Source organism: Equus caballus, chromosome 15 (assembly GCF_041296265.1).
Source record: "Equus caballus isolate H_3958 breed thoroughbred chromosome 15, TB-T2T, whole genome shotgun sequence".
Classification (NCBI taxonomy): Eukaryota; Metazoa; Chordata; class Mammalia; order Perissodactyla; family Equidae; genus Equus; species Equus caballus.
Window position 1 is genome coordinate 82926017 of NC_091698.1, and position 19429 is coordinate 82945445.

Here is a 19429-nt window from a genome sequence, read left to right on the forward strand (position 1 = left end):
GCACATTGACAATGCTCCAGGGAGGTCCAGAAATGGCTCTGCTGCTGCTTCACATTCCAACATTAGGCTTCAAAGTGGCCCAAACCCCTGTGGTCTGAGCCAGCATCCTCCCTCACACCTGGCACCTGCCCTCTCCCCTTTGCTGTGCCAAGCACTTCAACAGAGAGCCACGAGGGCACCCCCTGAAGCCAGGGCCTGCAACTGTCCACTAAGAGGCAGGTGTGTGCCAAGCAGAGGAGAGAGGCTCTCGTCTGCTCAGCTCAGCCGACAAGGCAGGCTAGTGGCTGCCAATCTGAGCTCAGAATGGAGCTTCCTGCCCATTCTCCTTGGTGGGATGGAATCCCAGGTGGGAGGACTGGAGAGCGGAATGTTACAGGCCAGACTCTCTCTGACTGCTTTCCTAAATGCTGCCTAATCCTAACAATCACCCTGCAAAAGAAAAAGATGGAAGAAGAGACTGAGACTCAGAGAGGTTGGACATATCCAAGGTCACACAACTAGTAAGTGGCTGAGCTGGGCTTGAACTTGGTCTACTAACTCCAGAGACTTTGACCCCTCCTCACCGTGCTCTGAGCAGTGGCGGGAGGGAGTGGCTGTGGCTGGGAAGGCTGTGACTCCCTGGGAGAAGCCCCCTGTGTCATCTCCACCATGTCACTCACCACAGGGGGAGCAGGACCAAAGCAGTGATGCAGCTGCCTGCCTCTCACCAGACACCATGACACTTCCATGCTAGCTCTACAACTGTTGGCATGAGTGCAGCTGATGTGGAGGAAGAGATGGACCCTTGGAGCAGAGGGAGAGAGAAGGCAGCCCTCCAGCTTTAGGCAAGTCTTGGCTTCACTAAGAATCCACGACACATAAACTCTTATGGTGACTGCAGGTTAGGGAGGGCCTGTGGAGCCTCAAGGACCATCCATCATGACAAGGAGCTGGTAGAGGGCAGCAGGGAGGAGCTTGTGATGGGGAGCTGAGTTAACACGGCCCATGGCCAGCTGGGTCACCAAGGCTGTGTCTCCACACCTTGCCCTTCTGCAGCCAACGGGTCCATCCCCACACGGTACCCTCATGCCAGCTCCTCCTGGAGCCCTGCTCCCCCAGAATGCTCCCTCACCTCAGGACAATCTTGGTCACACTACTCGGAGCCACAGTCGCAGTCCTCCTGGTACTCCCCAATGTGGCCCTGCCTCCTGGGCCTCCCTGATACCACAGCAGCTACCCTACGAGGCCCTGGAGGACCTGCAAGACGAAGGAACGGGGCAGCTCCTCTCATCTGCCTTTGCAGATAAAGGTCCACCATTGCCCAGACGTTTAAACCTCAGTGCCGCCTTGTACTTCTTCCCCCACCATCCCATAGTCTTATCCTGACAATTCTACCTTTGAGATAGCTCTCCCCAACCCCCTCCTCTCCACCCCATAGCCCTGTCCTGACCCTGGCCTCCCTGGACTCCTGCGATGGCCCTCTGGCCACCAGCATCTCTGACCCCCTCCCCTCCCCACCCCATGCCTTTCTCCACACCCTTCTAGGACATGATCCTAGTTCTGTCCCCTGCTCTTGTCCCATGCTTTCTGAAAGTATTTTAGATATTCTTTGTCACCTATGGGCTTGCAGTCCACAGTCCTCCCTCTTATTTATTCTTGAGGCTTCTAAAATGGCCTTTTATACCCTAGTGGGTCTAGCATATTGATTAAGAGCATGGGCTTCAGAGTCGGGCAGACCTATTCAAATCCTGGCTCTGCTGATACTCTGTGACCTCAGGAATGGCTTTACAGATCCTTGGATCCCAGTTTCCTTCTCAGTAAAATGGAGATAACAACTACCTCATGTAGTTGCTGTACAGTCTAAATAAGATAATACATATAAAGCCTAAAGTCTGAACTCTTCGCTGAGTCATTTGCGGCTTTTGTGAACTGCTTCCTGCTTGTTTTTCCAGCTTGCCTCCTGCCCCTGCTCGTACTGGGGCTCACTCAGGCAATTTGCTATTCCCTGAGCATGCCATCCTTTTCCTGGGGCTACCTTGTCCTTTCTCGCTGTTGGATCAACTATTGCCCATTCTTTGAGCACAACTCAAGTGTTACCTCTTTTCTAGAGCCTTCCTTTGCCCTATAGTCAGACACTCCTCTTTTGTGTGCCTATCCTTCATACATTCCCGTTATCTATTTCTCAGTAACAAATACTTCAGGGTGTAGCTGCTTAAAACAACAACTATTATATTTTGTCAGACAAGAATTTGGGCTGAGCTCAGCTAGGTAATCTTTTTGTACCACGTGACATTGATGGAGGTCATACAGTGGCATTTAGCTGACAGATCAAAGGGTGTGCAGGGTCCAGGATGGCATTGCTTACATGTCTGCTGCGTTGGCAAAATGGCAGGGAGGCTATGCTCAGCTGGCAATGTCACCAGAGTGCCTACCCTTGACCTCTCCAGCACAGCAGCCTTGGGATAGTCAGACTTCTTACATGGAAGCTCTAGGCTCCAAGGCCAAATGTATCCATGATCAAGGTGCAAACTGCATAGCTTTTTATGATCTAGCCTCAAAAGTCACATGGTGGCTACCACCATATGCTGTTAGTCCAAGCAGTCACATGCCCGCCTAGATTCAAGAGGAGGTGACAGAGATGCCCAACTCTCAATAATCCTCTCAAGAGGATTATTAAAAGAATTGGGAGGTAAGTTTTAAAACTGTCACAACACACACCTATTTTAGCTCACATATCTGCCCCAACACACAGGATGGCCTCAAGGATGTAGACTATGTTGTCTTCACCATTTACCATTTATGGAACACCTACTATGTACGGGACACTGAGGCTTACCTGTAGTTTTTCTAAACCTTAATACAACCCTGCGAGGTAGATGCTGAAGTTCAAGGCAATAGAGTACTTTGTATAAGACCAAGTGGTGAAGTGAGAATTCAAATTTAGTCCACCTGCCTTCAAAACCAAACTCTTTCCTTAGCCTCTGCACATGCTCAGCAAATTACAAAGTGGAGACTCAGGACAGCCACACAGTTAAAAACCTTTCCATTGGATCCATATAAAACAGGTCATCCTTGTAGAGTTCTATGACAAAACCTCTTTCCTTTCTGGACTGTTCCTGAACTGAGAGGATGCCCCTGCAACTTGGTGGGTCTGCCCAAGCCTGGTGGGCATAAACAGTCCTGTAGGTGTCCTCCCAGCCCTGTCCCATCAAGTCTTGTCTGTTTTCTCCCCTATTTTCTCTAAGCAAAGTTGTAAACTCTGTTCAGTAGCACTTCACTCTCGAGCATTTAGTACGCGGCAGAACTCCCCGAGTGTTCGGGAAATACTCATAAAAGTGGAAATGGAGCCTGTATGCCTGGGGACCTGCTGGGTCTGAAGCAGCCTTCTGTGTGACATGCCCCACATTTAATAGCAAGAGTAGGGACTGAGAGGTTTCTAGCTGAGCTGGGAGTCTCCCCATAGGCTTTCCAAATTGTCATCCACATTTATCACCATTACCAGCTCTCCTACCCCTCACCCTGGGGCCTTCTTCCTACATATGGAATTCTTCAGTGTTTCCTGTTGTTGGCTGAGACCTCGACCCCCCGGGGAGGAGGAATAAAAGCCCTTTAGAGCTCACCTGGTCCAATCCCACTATTTCCAGATAATCAGACCGAGGCCAAGAGAGGGCATATACCTGATCCACCAGCACTCAGTAGTACGTGGCGGTGTTAGGGCAGATCTAAGGCCTCCTCACTCGCTTGTGTCCACTGACTCACATACCAGCATATTCTACTGGAAACCAAACAGAAGAGGGATTTAAAAGAAGAGCCTGAACTCCTTGCAGGGCCACAGTAACAGGCTTTTCTCATTAAGTCACACTGATGTCTTGCCCTGCCATCTTAATTAGGCTTTATTTTCAAGGCTAGCATAATTAGTCGTCTTTTTTTTTAATTGTGGTAAAATACATATAACATGAAATTCATCATCTTAACTATTTTTAAGTGTACAGCTCAGTAGTGTTAAATATATTCACATTGTGCATCCAATTTCCAGAACTTTTTCATCTTGCAAAATTGAAACTCCGTACCCGTTAAACAACTCCCCAGCCCCTGGCAACCAGCATTCCACTTTCTGTCTCTACGAATTTGACTACTCTAGATACTTCATATAAGTGGGATCATAGAGTGCTTTTTGTCACTGATTTATTTCACTTAGCTCAGGGTTCATCCATGTTGCAGGATACTGTTTTCCCGCCAACAGTGTACAAGTGTTCCAATTTCTCCTCCACATCCTACCAAGACTTATTTTCCATTTTGTTGATAGTAGCCATTCTAAGTCACTCATCTTCTTGTATGTTTCATTTATGTCCAGTCAAAGAATCAAGTAAAACATAATAGACAAAAAATGGCTGATACCTAATAGGTACTCATTTAATAGTATTTCTTCTTCTTATTATTATTTATCCTTCCTACCTGCCTTTCCTTCTTCACTAGATTTCTTTCTTCACTAGATTTCTCCCAATTTTGTGGTGCTGAGCGAGTCAGACTCTAATATGAGAGTCTTAGAAAAGAACTAAAAACTAAAAGCCACCAAGAGATTCTTCACTCCTAGCCAAAGCAAGCAACTTTGATCTTTTCATAGGAGACTCTGCCACCTTCCCAGATTTCTTTACCCGGACTCTGCCTATCAAGTCAAATAACACAGAAGCTCATCACATCTCCTCCAAGGCAACCCTGCTTCCTCTTGACCCTGGCTGGAATGGGCTCATCCACTGAGCATTGCCAGCTTGGAGCTTGGTCCCAACTTCCCTCCTGGTTTGGGGAAGTACTTTCTGACAGTCTCCCATCCTCTCACTATTTACTGTGAATCAGCCATCTCTTCTCTCCTCTGTGTATGGTGGGCTCCCAGAAGCCTGCGCCTGCTGCAGCTTCATTAACCCCCTAGTTAGTCCTTCATTGTGGGTATGAGTATGCAGCCATCGTCCCGAATGGAGTTGGCAACACTGAGCAAGGTCCTTAGAAACAGAGAAGGCCACAGTCACTGCAATGAGACTCTAACATGATGTGCTTTCTCTATGGACAAATCCCAGCTTTGTGTACATGTAGCCATGGGGGTTAGGGCCACATGGAAGTCCTCTTCAGTGAAATGCCTTTTCTCTGAAATACGAATTCTAAATTGTGAATAAAACATAAATCCTGCTTCTGAATCCATTGCCCTCAATTTTTTATTAAAGAACATATATTCAGTTATTCTTCCAAAAACTTTTATTGAGAGCCCGCTATATGCCGGGCACTGTTCTAGGAACTTGGAATTCAGCAGTGAAGCACCCTAACCTCTCCATCCCCTCAATGCTAGCAAGGGAGAAAGACTAGTACCAAAACTACTAAGGAAAGGGTATAGTGCCCAAGAGTAAGTATCAGGAGAAACAGCACAGAGGGGAAGAGAGACAGGAAGTGTCTAGAGTAGGGCAGGGAGAGATTTTAATAAGGTCACCAGGGAAAGCCTCACTGAGAAGCTAACATTTCAGTAAAGACAACGAAGGGAGGGATGAGCCTCTTATGGCTTTGTGAGATCCTGTATGAATGTCAGGTGGTTAATACTAAAAATAAAATCTTTGTCATTTGCTAGCGTTCAGTGATTTACAAAGTACTTTTCCATAACTATCTCACTGGAGCCCAATAGTCTCTGAGAGAGATGGGATTTTTGCCTAGCCCAGGGAACACAGCATGAATTCTGATATTCAGGACCCATCTTGCTCCCCCGGGCTTGGATCACCTACCTGGTACATCATTCCCCTAAAAACATTTCACCAGCCCTTTGAGGGACTATCCAATCCAGAATCCCGGCCAGCCTCACTCTCCATCCTCCATCCCTCCAGAGTTCCCTGAGACTTCCGGCTTGCCTGCTTGGGTCTCTGTCTCCAGCCTCGTGCTCCACTGACTTGCAGTCCACCATCCTCCCTCTCATTTATTCCTGGAGCTTCTCACATGGCCTTTTCCACCTGGTAGGTCTAGTGTGTTGATAAAGAGCATGGGCTTCAGAGTCACACAGACATAAAATCCTGCCTCCATGACTTGGGAATGGTTTTGCAAATCCTTGGATCCCAGTTTCCTTCTCAGTAAAATGGAGATAATAACTACTGCACATAGTTGCTATAAGGTCTAAATAAAATAATGTGTATGGAGTCTTTAATATGGTACCTGGAAGATTAGAAACATTCAATAAATGGTAAGGATGGTACTTATTTTTACCATGATTGATATCTGCACCAGCACCCAATGGCTATCTTGTCTCTTCAGCAAGCAGCCATCCCTTCCTCCATGGCTACCATGGATCGAATAGAGCCAGGATGACCTCCCATCTATCTTCAAAGGACTGAATCCACCTGGCCCCCTTCAGTGGAGGTACCTGAAGAGGCCGCTCACATGATCAGTGCTCCTGTCTCTACTCCTCCAATCTGAATGATCCCTACTCACCTTTGCTCTCTGTTCCAAGAAGCCTTCTCCACTGCATAATCTGCATCGTCCCTCCAGTGGTCTCAGTTGTAGTTGTAATTTGTTTGTGATTAATATTAATTCTCCAAGGTGTGATTTGAGTTATTCATTGTTTACTGAACAAACAAGAGGAGAAAATGATATATTATATGGGGAGCTGTGGTGCAGAATGGTTAAATGTCACCGCTTTTCAGGGAGATTAATGGTAAAAAGTGCACAGAGGTCATTTACAATATTAAAAATAAAATTATTGCTGTGTCTTTTCATCAAAACAATGAAGATAAATGCCATATTGGGAGAGCTTGGGAAAAGGACCACACAACAAAATAAAGGGGATGTTGAAGATACAAAGGGATAAGAAAATTTTTAATTTCTTCAGAGAGCTCAACCATGAAAATGAAACACATTCTGCTTTCCTACTAATGGCCTACAGGAATCTTTGTGATTCTTCGTAAACTTACGTGGAGACTGACTTTGTCTGAGGATTTGGGATTTTGAAACAAATCCTCAGTGGCTCTGTCATGTCTGCTGGCAGCTGAGCTTTCGTCCTAGCACCATCTTTGATGTCCCGTCTCTCTCACACTTACCTCCAGGGCATCAGCCTGTCCTGTCAGGGTCACCTCCAACATGAAACTCATATCATTCACTTCTCTCCAGCTCCACCATCACCAGCCTCTGCAAGCTGCCTTCATCACTTGCCTGGTTGGTTATAACAACCAACGGCCTTCAAACTGATTTTCCCACTTCTAGTGCCCTCTCCAATCCATTCTCCCTCAATTGCTCAGAATGATCTTTCAAAAAACTAATCAAATTGTTTTCAATCTCTTGTCTAAACTCTTTAAGCAAAAACCACACCCCTTACCACAACCGGCAACATCCTGCGTGACTGGACCTATGCCTCCCTCCCCAGCCACACTTCACGACCCTCTGTGATCCTCTTGAACCGCACTGGCCTTTGCTCTGTTTCTAGATCATGAGCATCCTTCCCCACCCTTGCTGTTGCAGCTCTTGCTCCTCCAAAGCCTTTTGGTATGGCTGACACTCTCTTGTCCTTCAGCATCAGCTCAAATGTCACCTCCCCGGAGAGGACTCATGTGGCCCACCTATCAAACTAGGTCACCCGGGTTACTCTGTGTTCACTACTTTAACCCTAGTCCCAGGCTCTTAGCCGAAGCTCTGAACATAATTTAATCAATAATCCAAAGATTAATTGGGGGGAGGGGTGGGATTTCTACCATTTAACCTAAAGGAATTAACAATTTCCAGAATGAAAGGAAATTCCACTTCACCCCATTCTTCTACTTAAATTTGGTGATCTATTTTGCACTCCTTCAACATACATTCGTTAGCACTCACTACATGCCAGGCACTCTCCAGGAGATAAAATGAGTAGACAGACCCCCTGCCTCAAACAATTTAGACTTTAGTGAGAGAAGCTAGCAATGCAGACATAATCGTGCAACAGGGTGAGGTGAGTGCACAGTTAAAGGTGTACAGTGATAACCAGAGCACCCCAGAGGGAGCCACACATCTTTCTTAAAGGGAGAAGAACAAGCAATTGGGAAAGTGACGTCTGAGTTAGGAGGAATTGTTCAGATGGCGAAGGTGATTATAGACAACAGAATCGGGTTACACAAAGGCTGGGGTGATGACTGCATGTTCTAAAAACTGCAAGTCATGGTGTTTAGCTAAAGATACAGAGGAACGCGGCAAAGCTGGGCAAGTGGGCTGTGCCAGGCGTGCAAAGCCTCAATTTGAATTGAATGCCTTGGAAACCAGCAAAGATTCAAGGTAGGATTAGGACCTGAAAGGAGCTGGTCTCAGAAAGCTAATGCTGGTGGTGGGGTGACTCCAGAGACAACCTTGAAACTTCATCATTGCAATTATTATTTTTCATAGCTATCATTTGTGTTGCAAATTACTATTGCATCTGTTTCTATCATTGTTTTGCTGAAATGGTCTGGCCCTATAGATCTTCACTTCTACTATGGGATGTGAGGGATTCCCAAAGGTTCTGTCTGTCCCCGAGATCTGGCCTGTCCAGCCTTCTCATTGACACCTTCCCACCCACCCTCCATGGCCAATTCTCCCAAACTCCTTGAAAACTCTGTGAAATTAGCTCATTAGCACCCCATATATTGTTTCCTGTACACAATTTCACTTGATCTGCATAAAATCCTGTAAATTAGATAGCATCCCTAATTTACAGAAGAGAAAAACCCTGTGAACCATGTTAGAGTTCACACCGCTAGCTAGTAGAAGGGGAGACTGAACCTAGCATTATTTTCTCTACACCCTAGGGGTCTCCTCAATACGAAGAAAGCGCTCCCTCGGGTCTGCTGGAGTAAGAACAGAAATGTAGTCTAGGTGTGAAAGGAGCTCTGAGAACCCTGGACCAAGGAGGGAATCATCACGGTGAGGGGGTGGGTGGTGCTGGAAAGCTTGGGATTCTTCCAAGAGGGGAAGGAACTGAAGATCCATTTATTTCTCTAACACTAGAGGTTCTCAGACTTTGGTGCACCCAGTTGTCACCCAGGGAGCTTGTGGAACATGCAGTTCCAGGGTCCCACCCCCAGATATTCTGACTCTGTAGGTCTTCAGGGGGCCCCAGGAAGCAGCATGATTACCAAGCTCTTGTGTGGCTTCAATGCAGAGGGTCTGTGGACAAAACATCGACACAATGGCTGAAGCCCATGGTAAATGCAAATGGCTGGCTTCAGAGGGTCTACAGACAAGGAAACTGAGGCCCAGAGGAGAATTGACTTGCTCATGGCCCCGGAAGCCTAGAGGCAAGGCTAGGCTTCCAACCAGCTCTCCCAATTCCCAGTGCAGTGCTTTCTTACCCAGCCTGCTGGCAGCCCTCCACAGCTAGCCCCTCTCCTCGCCGATTTACATTTTGAGTAGGAACTCAAGATGTCAATTCTGTAATGAGGTTGTCCACACTACGATTTATGAGGCCCAAAGCCCTCAGCAGGACTGGTCTCTGCCAGGCTTAATTTACACAGTTCGAAGGCCTTCCAACACCCCCATTAACGTCAGCACAGTGGCAGCGGCTGTTAGCCTGTGCATGCTATTTGACTACATCCTCATCATGTCACCATCCATTTTCATGTCTCTGGGCTTGTTTACCCTTGAGCATCTGATTCTCCTCATCCTGGGAAACATTAAGTTTCCAATGGCAGGGAGGAACCTGGCCCAGCCTCTGGGCTCCAGCTCCAGCCCTACTCCTGACGTCCTTGCTCTAAAAGCCAGCCTCCTCCCACACGGAGTCTCCCCTTCTCTTTGAGAGAAAGACCTCCTTCTCACTGAAGCAGCACTCAATTTTCCCCTTTAACGAATCCTTGGTTAGGCAAGAGCAAGCAGGTGGGAGACAGCCCAGAAGCTGACACAAATATGCCTTTTTTAATGCCACATAAATCATCTTAATTAAAAGTTAAGTGCCCTAAAATTTGACATTCGTTTAAAAAATAAATTTGAGTTAGGAGAGTTGTTTAGATTTTGTAGCATCAAATCTCCAAGACATGATTGAAGGAGGAGAGTACATTCGGTTTCCGTTTTGAATGCACAATTAGGGAAAAGGAATCATTCTCAGCAAGTGAACCTAATAAGTCACCCGTGGTGTAGAACAGCGATTCACGTAACCTGACCCGGGCCACACGCGTCTCAGTTGCAAATCTGAACTAATTTCTACTGCATCAAGAGAGGAGATAAATGGGCAAAAGAATGTGTCATGCTGTTTTAGGAGAGATGTTCCAGGATGGAAATGACAGATGACTGGGACAGGAAAAGCCAACGTGAGGCAACGAAGAGAAGCTTGCTGGATGAATGGCTTAGTAAAGATGCGTGGGAGAACAGAAGCCTTCGAGGGGTGGGGGGGTGTCATCAAATGATCAGCATTAGTAAAGATGGCACTAACTATATCAAACCAGCCTTATAAACATAGAACCACTAACTATTGTCCAGAACCCCGGAATCAGGATGTTGCGGATGGAAGGGGTCTTGAAAGTTGTATTTGAGGCCACACCCTCATTTTACCAGGGGGCAATAGAGGCCCACAGAGGTAAAGGATGCACTCAAGACACACAGGTGCTCAGGGTCTGATCCTCTAGCTCTCCAAGGAAGTGACTCTCAACCCTATGCCCATGAGAATCACTTGGGGAGCTTTTAAAACCACCAATGCCAAGGGGGTCTCCTTCAGAGATACTGATTTCATTGGTCCGGTGCGGCCTAACGCCAACAGTGTTTCTAACTTCCCAGGTGACTCCCATGGGCAGACAGGGTGCTGCTCTAGAAGGTGATCTAATCTGAGTCATGGGAGAAGAACTCCACCTAGGATCATCTGACCAGGTTCTGGACCTTTCCCTGCAGTTTACTAGCTGTGAGACTGCAGGCAAAGCACCTATCAAGCAGCTGGTTGCCTTTTGTAGTGCCTCACTATTTAAAAAGCATTTCTCTGCACATGATTTACATGTCTCTCAAATCCTTGATCTTCTGATTAATCAAATGGGAATAATAATAACTGGTCTGCCAGTTTTTTATGAGGTTCAAACAAGAAGGATTAGGAAAGCACATTGTAAGCTATTAAAATGCTATACAAAAGTAAGGAATGATGACAATTTACTACCCCTGGTGACTTACATCATTATTCTGGGAACTGCTGTTTCAAAGGTAATAAATCAATTCCCACAGAGAAGACCCTTACTAACAAAAGATCGCCAAGCACCAACTCTCCCCTGAGTGGCTTGATCTTATATCTCCCTAACCTTTCTGTGATTAGGGCCTTTGGTGTTTCAGTGGTTGCCAGGAATCCCGGCACCTGGGGGTGGAAAACATCAGGAAGTGCCAGCAGGGAGCAGGGCTGGCTCTTCACGTCCAAGCCCCAGCCCTTCCCTGATGCTCCGGAGGCAGGCTGTGACCACCCCAGGCCTTAGGTTACCCCACTGTGTAAGCCAAAACAACCATTTCAAAACCACAGAGAGGATGCTGTTTAGGAAACTCAAGCCCTTGATTAAAACCTTTCACCAAGGGTACTTCCCTCCTTGGAATTTATGGGTTCCATAAAAAAAAAAACTTGAGAAGACAGAGCAGTTGTTTTTTGTTGCGCGTCATTAGTTTTGAGTTTGGGCTGGCAGTAGTCATCAGAGTACCAGGCGTCCATATAATTGAATCTCTCACAAGCACACAGTTCCCTGTGGTATGGAGGAGGCGATGCCAAGGAGCCTGTAGTCTCCAGCCAGGGGCAGGAGGTGGGGCAGAGCTGGTAGAAGCAGAGCTGAAGGATATGGCTGCTCTGGGCTGTGGTTGTGCTTTAGCCACGGAAGAAAATTCTTAAGGATGAGCTCCTCCCTGGCATCCAGAGAGAGAAAATGAAACTACCCTCCCCCCACTGGACCCCTCCTTGATGGGTTTGTAGGGGAAGGGCAGGGATGCCGACTTCCTGCCCTTCCATACACACCATCACGGCTCCTGAGGACACTCATAACCTGGAGGGGACCCCACAGACAGACACGGTACAAAGGACAGAGAACAAGATGTCAAAACTATGGATTTCCACCAATCCCTCAGGAAGCCGTGTTACCACTCCGGGCCTTTGTATTCTCAACTATAAAACATGCATAATAATACCTTCCACAGATAGTACAGAGGATCAGTTTACTTTTCAAATGTTGGGGTGGGAAGATCTCCATACAAGGCACTGTTGTAGACTCATGAAGATAAGATACCTCCCTTCAAGTCACTTACAGTTGGTGAGAAAGATAGGCATACAAGCAGCTAGTTATAACATAAGGCAGAATGTCCACTACGTTAAAGGCAAGAAGAAGTAATGTGCCATAGAAGTCCAAGTGAAGACATGGCTCATGGAGGGGCAGAACAGGGGAATCCACAAAAATGTCATCGATAAGGTGGTGAGGTCTAGACCCCCATTGTTAAAAGATGAGGAGATGGCAGAAGATGTTTCCAGATGAGAGGGCAACCCAAAGACTACACAGGTGACCCACACATTACCAATCCCACGTGGAACAAGCTCTCTAAGTGTAAAAGAACAAGAAGAAATCACCAAGGAAAATGCAGATAGGTTTGGATTACATACAAATTGAAAACTCCTTTATATCAAGATACGTTATAAACAGAACGAAAATACACGTAAAATACTAGGGAAAATTGTCAAAAATGTAGTAGTTTCACATCTTTATTAATAACTTCATACAATTAATAGGAAAACATGAAGGACCTAATAGATAAATTGGCAAAAGGAAGTGGGCAAATCTTTAAAAGTCAAAGTAAAATAAAGCTAGTAACATATGAAAAAGTACTCAGCTTCACTAACTGCCCAAGAAATACAAAATAAAACAGCCTGGAAATACTTTTAGTTAAAAATAAAAATCGTGATAATATTCAGGGTTGGCCAGGATGTAGTAAGAGGGGCACACATGTATGAACACAGCTGGTGGGAGTGTAAATTGGATTAATTTCTAGAAAGCAATTAGGCAATATGTATCAAGGACCTTTAAAATGTTTATACCCTTTGATTCAGTAATTCCACTTCTGGGAATCTATCCTATGAAAATAATCTGAAATGCCCGGAAAGGTTTATGCTCAAAGATGGTTTAAAGAGTTTTTGTAAACAGTCTAACAATCCAATCATTGAAGATTGTTTAAATAAATGATGGTACATATCACGCTGTATTGTAGCCATTAAAAAGTAGTCTTCTGGGGAATTTTTAAACCCTTGGAAAAGCTTGTGATATCACCTTAATTATTTTAAGGCACATGTACATATGACACAACTATACACGCTTTTAAAGTGTAGGCCAAAAAAACTGAAGAGAAATCTTCCACGATGTTAAAAATGATGGCCTCTGGATAGTGGGATTCTGGGCATTGTTTTTGTTTATTTTTACCCTGCTTTCGAACTTTAGACAATAGGCATATATTTTTAGAGTGAAGGAAAGTAAAAGAAACTGTAAGACATATTTGGGGAATGACAAGTCATTGGTGTGTGAAACACGCACATGTTCATGAAAACACAGTGAGGAACAAGGCCTAATTGTAAGGTATAAATAAAACACAACACAGCTGCCATTTGTTCCATAGGTTGAGGAAGACTTTACAGGTTTTTTATTTTACTACGTTTTCTTCAGTAGGGCTGAGAGCAAGGGCCATAAGGTCCTAAATGTATTTAATGATCACGTATAAGGCATAGGAAAAAATGCTTTGGAAACCAGAAATCACCAAGCAAAGGTAAAGGAGAATTTTTCTTATTATCCAAAACACCTTTGCGCTGAAGGAGGGCCAGAGGGAACAGCCGGTGTCAATGGGCAAGCGGGGCCAGGCAGCTGGGGTGGACACACCAGTCTGGCCCTCATAGCCGCCCCCCGCTGGAGGCCACTTGCCTGCCTCTCCCCTCCCCCTCAGTTAATTGGAAACTTCCCCCTGTTAAGTGGAAATAATAGAGCTACCCTGTTACAAGGTTTAGTGAGCAGGCAGGTAAAGGGCCTGATGCTGTGCTTGACAGTGTAGCAGGTATGCCGTATGTGATGCCAGGTGTCCTTGCCTTGATCTTGATCTTGATCTTGACTGCTAGGACGAAGTCCCCCCCATGCCCAGCAAAGCCCCCCCCCACCCCCCCACCCCCCCACCCCCCCCCACCCCCCCGCCGCAGTCAGTGCTCCAGGGAGGACACCCCTCCTCCCACTCTGCAGCGGGAGAACAGTGCCTTCCAGGGGCCAGCACCAGTTCCTTAGAAGCATTTTATTTCCCAGCTTCCAAGAAGGCATGACTGACAGGTAGAGAATTGATCCACAAAATTAAAGCCATAAAATGAATTTGACACTTTACTTTTGAGAACGAGCGTTGTCTCTCTGCGCTTTGATCCTGTGTGCTGAGTGTTTGGAACAGGGAGGCGGTGGGGTGAGTTTTCATTTGCATTTCCCTGCACTTGGCATTGATAAGGGGTTTGGAGAAAACATTGTCTTGGGCTGTCTTGAGGAACAGGGCTGGACGGGGGTGCGTTTTTCCTTCTGTGTGAGGAAGAAAGGGACAGAGGTGACTAGTCCAGGGAACCACAGAGACCAAGTCACAACACCAGGTCAAGAACTGAGAAGATGATCTGAAGCTACACTGGGTCCGGACGACCAGGGCCGCAGCTGCCTTAGTCTTTGATTTTAGCTGGAGTCAGGTTGGGACGGGGTGTTAGTTTCCTGTGGCTGCTGTAACAAACTACCACAAATTTGGCAGCTTAAAACAACACACAGTTATTCTCTGAGCGTTCTGAAGGCTGCAAGTCCCAAGTCAGTTTCACTGGCCTAGGGCATGTTGTGGGCAGGGCTGGCTCCTTCTGGAGGCTAAAGGGGGAATCTGCCTCCTTGCCTTTTCTGGCTTCTAGAGGCCGCCCGCATTCCTTGGCTCGTGACTCTTTCCTCATATTACTCCAGACTCCTGCTTCCATCATCACATCTCCTGTTTCTTACTTTGACTTTCCTCCTTCCCTCTTATAACCCAAGATAATCTTCTCATCTAAAGACCCTCACCTTAATCACATCAGTAAAGCCCATTTTACCACAAAAAGTAACATGTTCGCAGGATTAGGGTGTGGCTATTCGGGGGGCGGGGGGCGGGGGCGCTTTTATTCAGCCTACCACAGACAGGTAACCCAATGCACAGGCTTTCCATGAACCCTCTTAGGGGCAGGCACTGGCCAGGGCTAGGGAACACACAGAGGCTCAAACCACTTGCTGAATTCCATGAGAACATGTACATGAGTTCTGGAACGAGGTTACATGGAACCAACGCCAGACAAGACTGGAGCACAGGGGTTGTGGGGAGAGAAACAGACAAGTGAGACAGGAGAGGAAATTGGGGCCCAAATCACAGAGCACCTTGAAGAGCAGGTTAAAGAGTTTGCATGTGATTCCCTGAAGGAAGCAGGGCCTGCGCTTCCCGTGCCTGGGAGTCACAGAGAATGCGCAGCCAGGCTGGAGGCCCGTCTGACAATGTTGTGTGGCCATCTGCCCACAGCTGACAAATTGAGCCTCATCTGGACCAGCCTGTGAACGAGGGCCCAAGGCCACCTCCAGTGCCCTCTTTCCGTGAGATGGAGAAGGCAGCTTTGCAGTCTGACAGGCTGGGTCTGAATCCTACTTACTAGCTGTGTGACCTTAGGCAAGTCACTTAACCTCTCTGACTCAGTTTCCCACTTAGGAAATGGTCACTGTTAAGACTTGCCTAGCTTCTTTACAAGGCCAGATGTGCTGAGCTACACAGAGGGATTCTAGAAGTAAACAGGCTGGACTTGATGTTAGTTTCAGTGCTCCTGGCAACAGTCCAATGAACCAAAAAATTCATGGAATTTTAGATATTAAATCACCTAACCTGGAGCGTCCCACCTCACAATCAGCTGGGAGGTTTGATTACAGTAAAATTTAGTAGAGGGGAGTCTAATTTCACTGCCAGGTTTAGAGAAGCCCACCCCTTATGTGAGGCTCAGAGAGACTGTGAGACTTGTCCAAGTGGGGGTCCTGGTTTATCCTCCCCACCACCCAGCATTGAGGTGGGTGGGATGGGGGTGGGGAGACTGTTGAGGTACCAGCTACCATCAGGATGGAACAAGAAAAGAGAACAGAGTGCAAGGCAGCCAGACTTGGGGGGTCGACCCAGGTGGGCCCTGCCTGCTCATCTCCACAGGAGCCAGAGGCTCCCTCATCCCATATGATCCAAGAGCTGGGTGGCAGGAGGCACATTCAGAAGCACCAGCCAGGCCCTTGCTAGGTGGTCCCCAGACAAAGTCCCCCATACAGTAGGGCAGGCTAGGCCAGGCCAGCCTTCTCCCGGAATCCTGGCTCTCTGGGGTCACAGGTTAATTAATTATCAGAATGCATTGTTCTTGATACAGAAAGGAATAACTGCTGATATGTTCGTTATAAACTGCCCCCTCTCCCTTCATTCACTGGGTAATATGAGTTACCTAAGAATTTCAGAACTGGAATGGACCTTAGAAATATCACCACAATCCCTCCTTTTGTAGACAGGGAGACAGGGGGCCAGACAGAGCAGGGACAGGGTCAGCATCACACAGCCAGTCATGGAGGAGCTGGTCCAGGGCCCAGGGCCCTGGCTTTCACAATGGTGTTCTTCGCATTCCACGACAGAAAGTACTGCATGTTTCTAGAATCACTCCAGTGGCAGAATCTGGGATCAAGAACATGGGGGAGACACACGGAACCGCATATGCCCCAAATTCAACTTTGAGGGTAGAGCTGTCTGTATGCAGATGAGACTCCACCTGCAGGCTGTCCATCTAGCACATTGAAGCCATGGCTTTGAGGATGCCAGAGTATTGCGGGAACATGGACCAAACCTTGGGCCACTCTGCTACTCAACATCACTAGAAAGTGAGACTCCCAGGAGACTGGGGGTGTTAGGGGCTTTGACTTCCTCTCAGCTTCCTGGTGTGTGTCCTAGGTGTGGCCAGACTGAGATGCAGGTGGCTCAGTCAGCCTTTGGATGTGACTGGCAGGACAGAGTGATGCTCTCCCTGCAGCCTTCCCACAGGGCCACCCAAACTGACCAGGGCCATGTGTTTCTGTGTGCTCTCCAGGAACGTCCCCAGGCTCCAAGATGGCCTTGCAGAGTTCCTTCACTTGCTGGAACGGGACAGTCCTCCAGCTTGGGCAGGCCTGCGACTTCCACCGGGACTGCAACCAGGGAGAAGACGAGGGTCAGCTGTGCAGTGAGTAGATGGGGGCTTCCCCCCGCAACCCTACCCTCTATGCCCATATCCCCTTCCTGCCCTCATCACCCCAGGCACTGGAGCTTGGACAGCCTTCATTATGCCCAATGTCACTTGTGTCCTCTCAGTGGCAACTTTAAAAAGCTACGCAGTCTTCAAGAGACAGAGTTAAGATCTATGCTCTAGAAACAGCATATAAGTTGAGAATCAAGCAAATCTCGCAAGCTATGCTCTCAGCATCCTCATGGCACAGAGTGAATGTGCAAGCTAAAGCTCAGCTCTGTAACACGGCGTTAGGAGCCCTCAACGCCCATTCTTCCCTCACTTTTCCAGTTTTATCTTTCATCACCCACCTGCCTCTCTTGTCCTCCCAGTCTTCCATGGAGTCCAGCTCCAGCCATATCAAACCATTCTCAGCTCCCTCATGCCTCCATGGCTTTGCTCGTGCCACCATCCCTTGCCCAAAATGCTCTCTCCCTTCTAGAGTCACATTTGTTCCTCCAAGACTCATCTCAAGAGTCAGTTCTTCTGGGAAGTCTCCTCTGACCATCCCCCACAAGCACAGTTGGTTCTTCTTCCTCTGGACCCCCCATAACATCCATTATTTTTTATTAACAGCTTTTTGAGATATAATTCATATACCATATGGTTCACCCATTTAAAGTATACAATTCAGTGTTTTTGAGCATAGTCACAGGGTTGTGCAAACATCACCGCAATCTAACTTTAGATCAATTTTATCATCGCCAAAAGAAACCCCTAGCAATCTCTTGTCATTTCCCTCAGGCCCTCCCCCACATCCCCACCCCCACTAGCCCTAAGCAACCACTAATCTTCTTTCTGTTTCTACAGATTTACTTATGTGGGCTGCTGGGCATTTCATATAAATGGAATCATACAAAATGTAGTCTTTTATAATTAACATCTTTCACTTAGCGTGACGTTTTCAAGGTCCATCTGTGTTGCAGCATGTGTCAGTACTTCATTCCTTTGTATCATCAAATCATATTTCTTTGTATGGATATAACATATTTTGTTTATCCATTCATCGATTGATGGGCATTTGAGTTGTTTCCACTTTTTGGCTATTATGAATAATGCTGCTGTGAACATTTGTGTACAAGTTTTTGTGTGGACATATGTTTTCATTTCTCTTGAGTATATACTTAGGAGTAGAATTGCTGGATCATACGCTAACTCTAAATTTAACATTTTGCGGAACTTCCAAACTGTTTTCCAAAGTGACTGTACATCTTACATCCCCACCAGTAATGGATAAGGATTCCACTTGCTCCACATTCTCATCAATACTTATTATTATTTGTCTTTTTACTTTAGCCATCCTAGGGGGTGTGCATCCATTACATTTTATGGAGATGGTTTCCATGTGTCTCTCCCTCTCTGTGGACAGACTGGGTCTGGTACTCTTCCTCACATCAATATCTTCCCCCAGTCAATATCTCAAATGATTCCTGGCACAGTGTAGTGCTCACTGACTCTTTGTTGATTAAAATGGGTAAGTGAGGAGGGAAACTCGGCCTCTGTGGAGGAAAACAAATTGCTGAGGTCTCCCTGGTGGATAGGGGCAGAGTCAGACTCCTAGCCCAGTGCTCCCACCATTGAAGACAATGTTCCAGCAGCTGCCTGGCCAGGAGGAAACACTCAAAGGTTTTACATTTTTGTCAGGTAAACCACACACTTACAGAACACATATAATGTGAGCTAGAAAACATGCTAGATCCTGGAGCAGAGACGAAGAACACAGCACCTGCCCTCAAGATGCTGAAAATCCAGCGCAGGGGCGGGGAGTGAAACGAGGGAGCTGCAACTGGGCCAGGAAACAGCAGAGGCGCCTGGGGTGCCGTGAGGCCAGACACGGGGGCAAGTGCCTCATCCCACAGACACACTGGCCCCAAGACCCCATGGCCTGCAAGATAATTCTACCAAGTTAACAGTGTCCCCCAGGTCATCTGGAGGACAGATTAGCCCTTGGGGGGAAAAAGTGTTTATTCATTCTCTTTTAAATAAAGCAATAAAAAAATCCATTTGTCAATTTGAAAAACTTCCTTTTTATACAAAAGTTTCCAGGAAAGTTTTCCGATAATGAGGGAATTGTGGTTGTTTGGATAAAAGTGAGTAAGGAGCTGCAGGTAAGCCCTGTGCTTATCCCACACTGTCTTGCTCCTGGCCTTTCTCAGAGAGCTCTTCCTGTACACTTGGGCCAAAATGAATCCAGCCTGCACA

General features: G+C 46.8%; 1 protein-coding gene across 2 annotated transcripts in view; it reads left to right on the forward strand.

Moving 5' to 3' along the window:
* Positions 1 to 19429, forward strand: part of ALK (ALK receptor tyrosine kinase) — a 655114-nt gene that overhangs the window by 511608 nt on the left and 124077 nt on the right. For both annotated transcript variants that reach the window (XM_070235623.1, XM_070235624.1), the window contains exon 6: positions 17054 to 17185. In XM_070235623.1, the coding sequence (XP_070091724.1) occupies positions 17054 to 17185 (132 nt within the window). The remainder of the gene's footprint in view (positions 1 to 17053; positions 17186 to 19429) is intronic.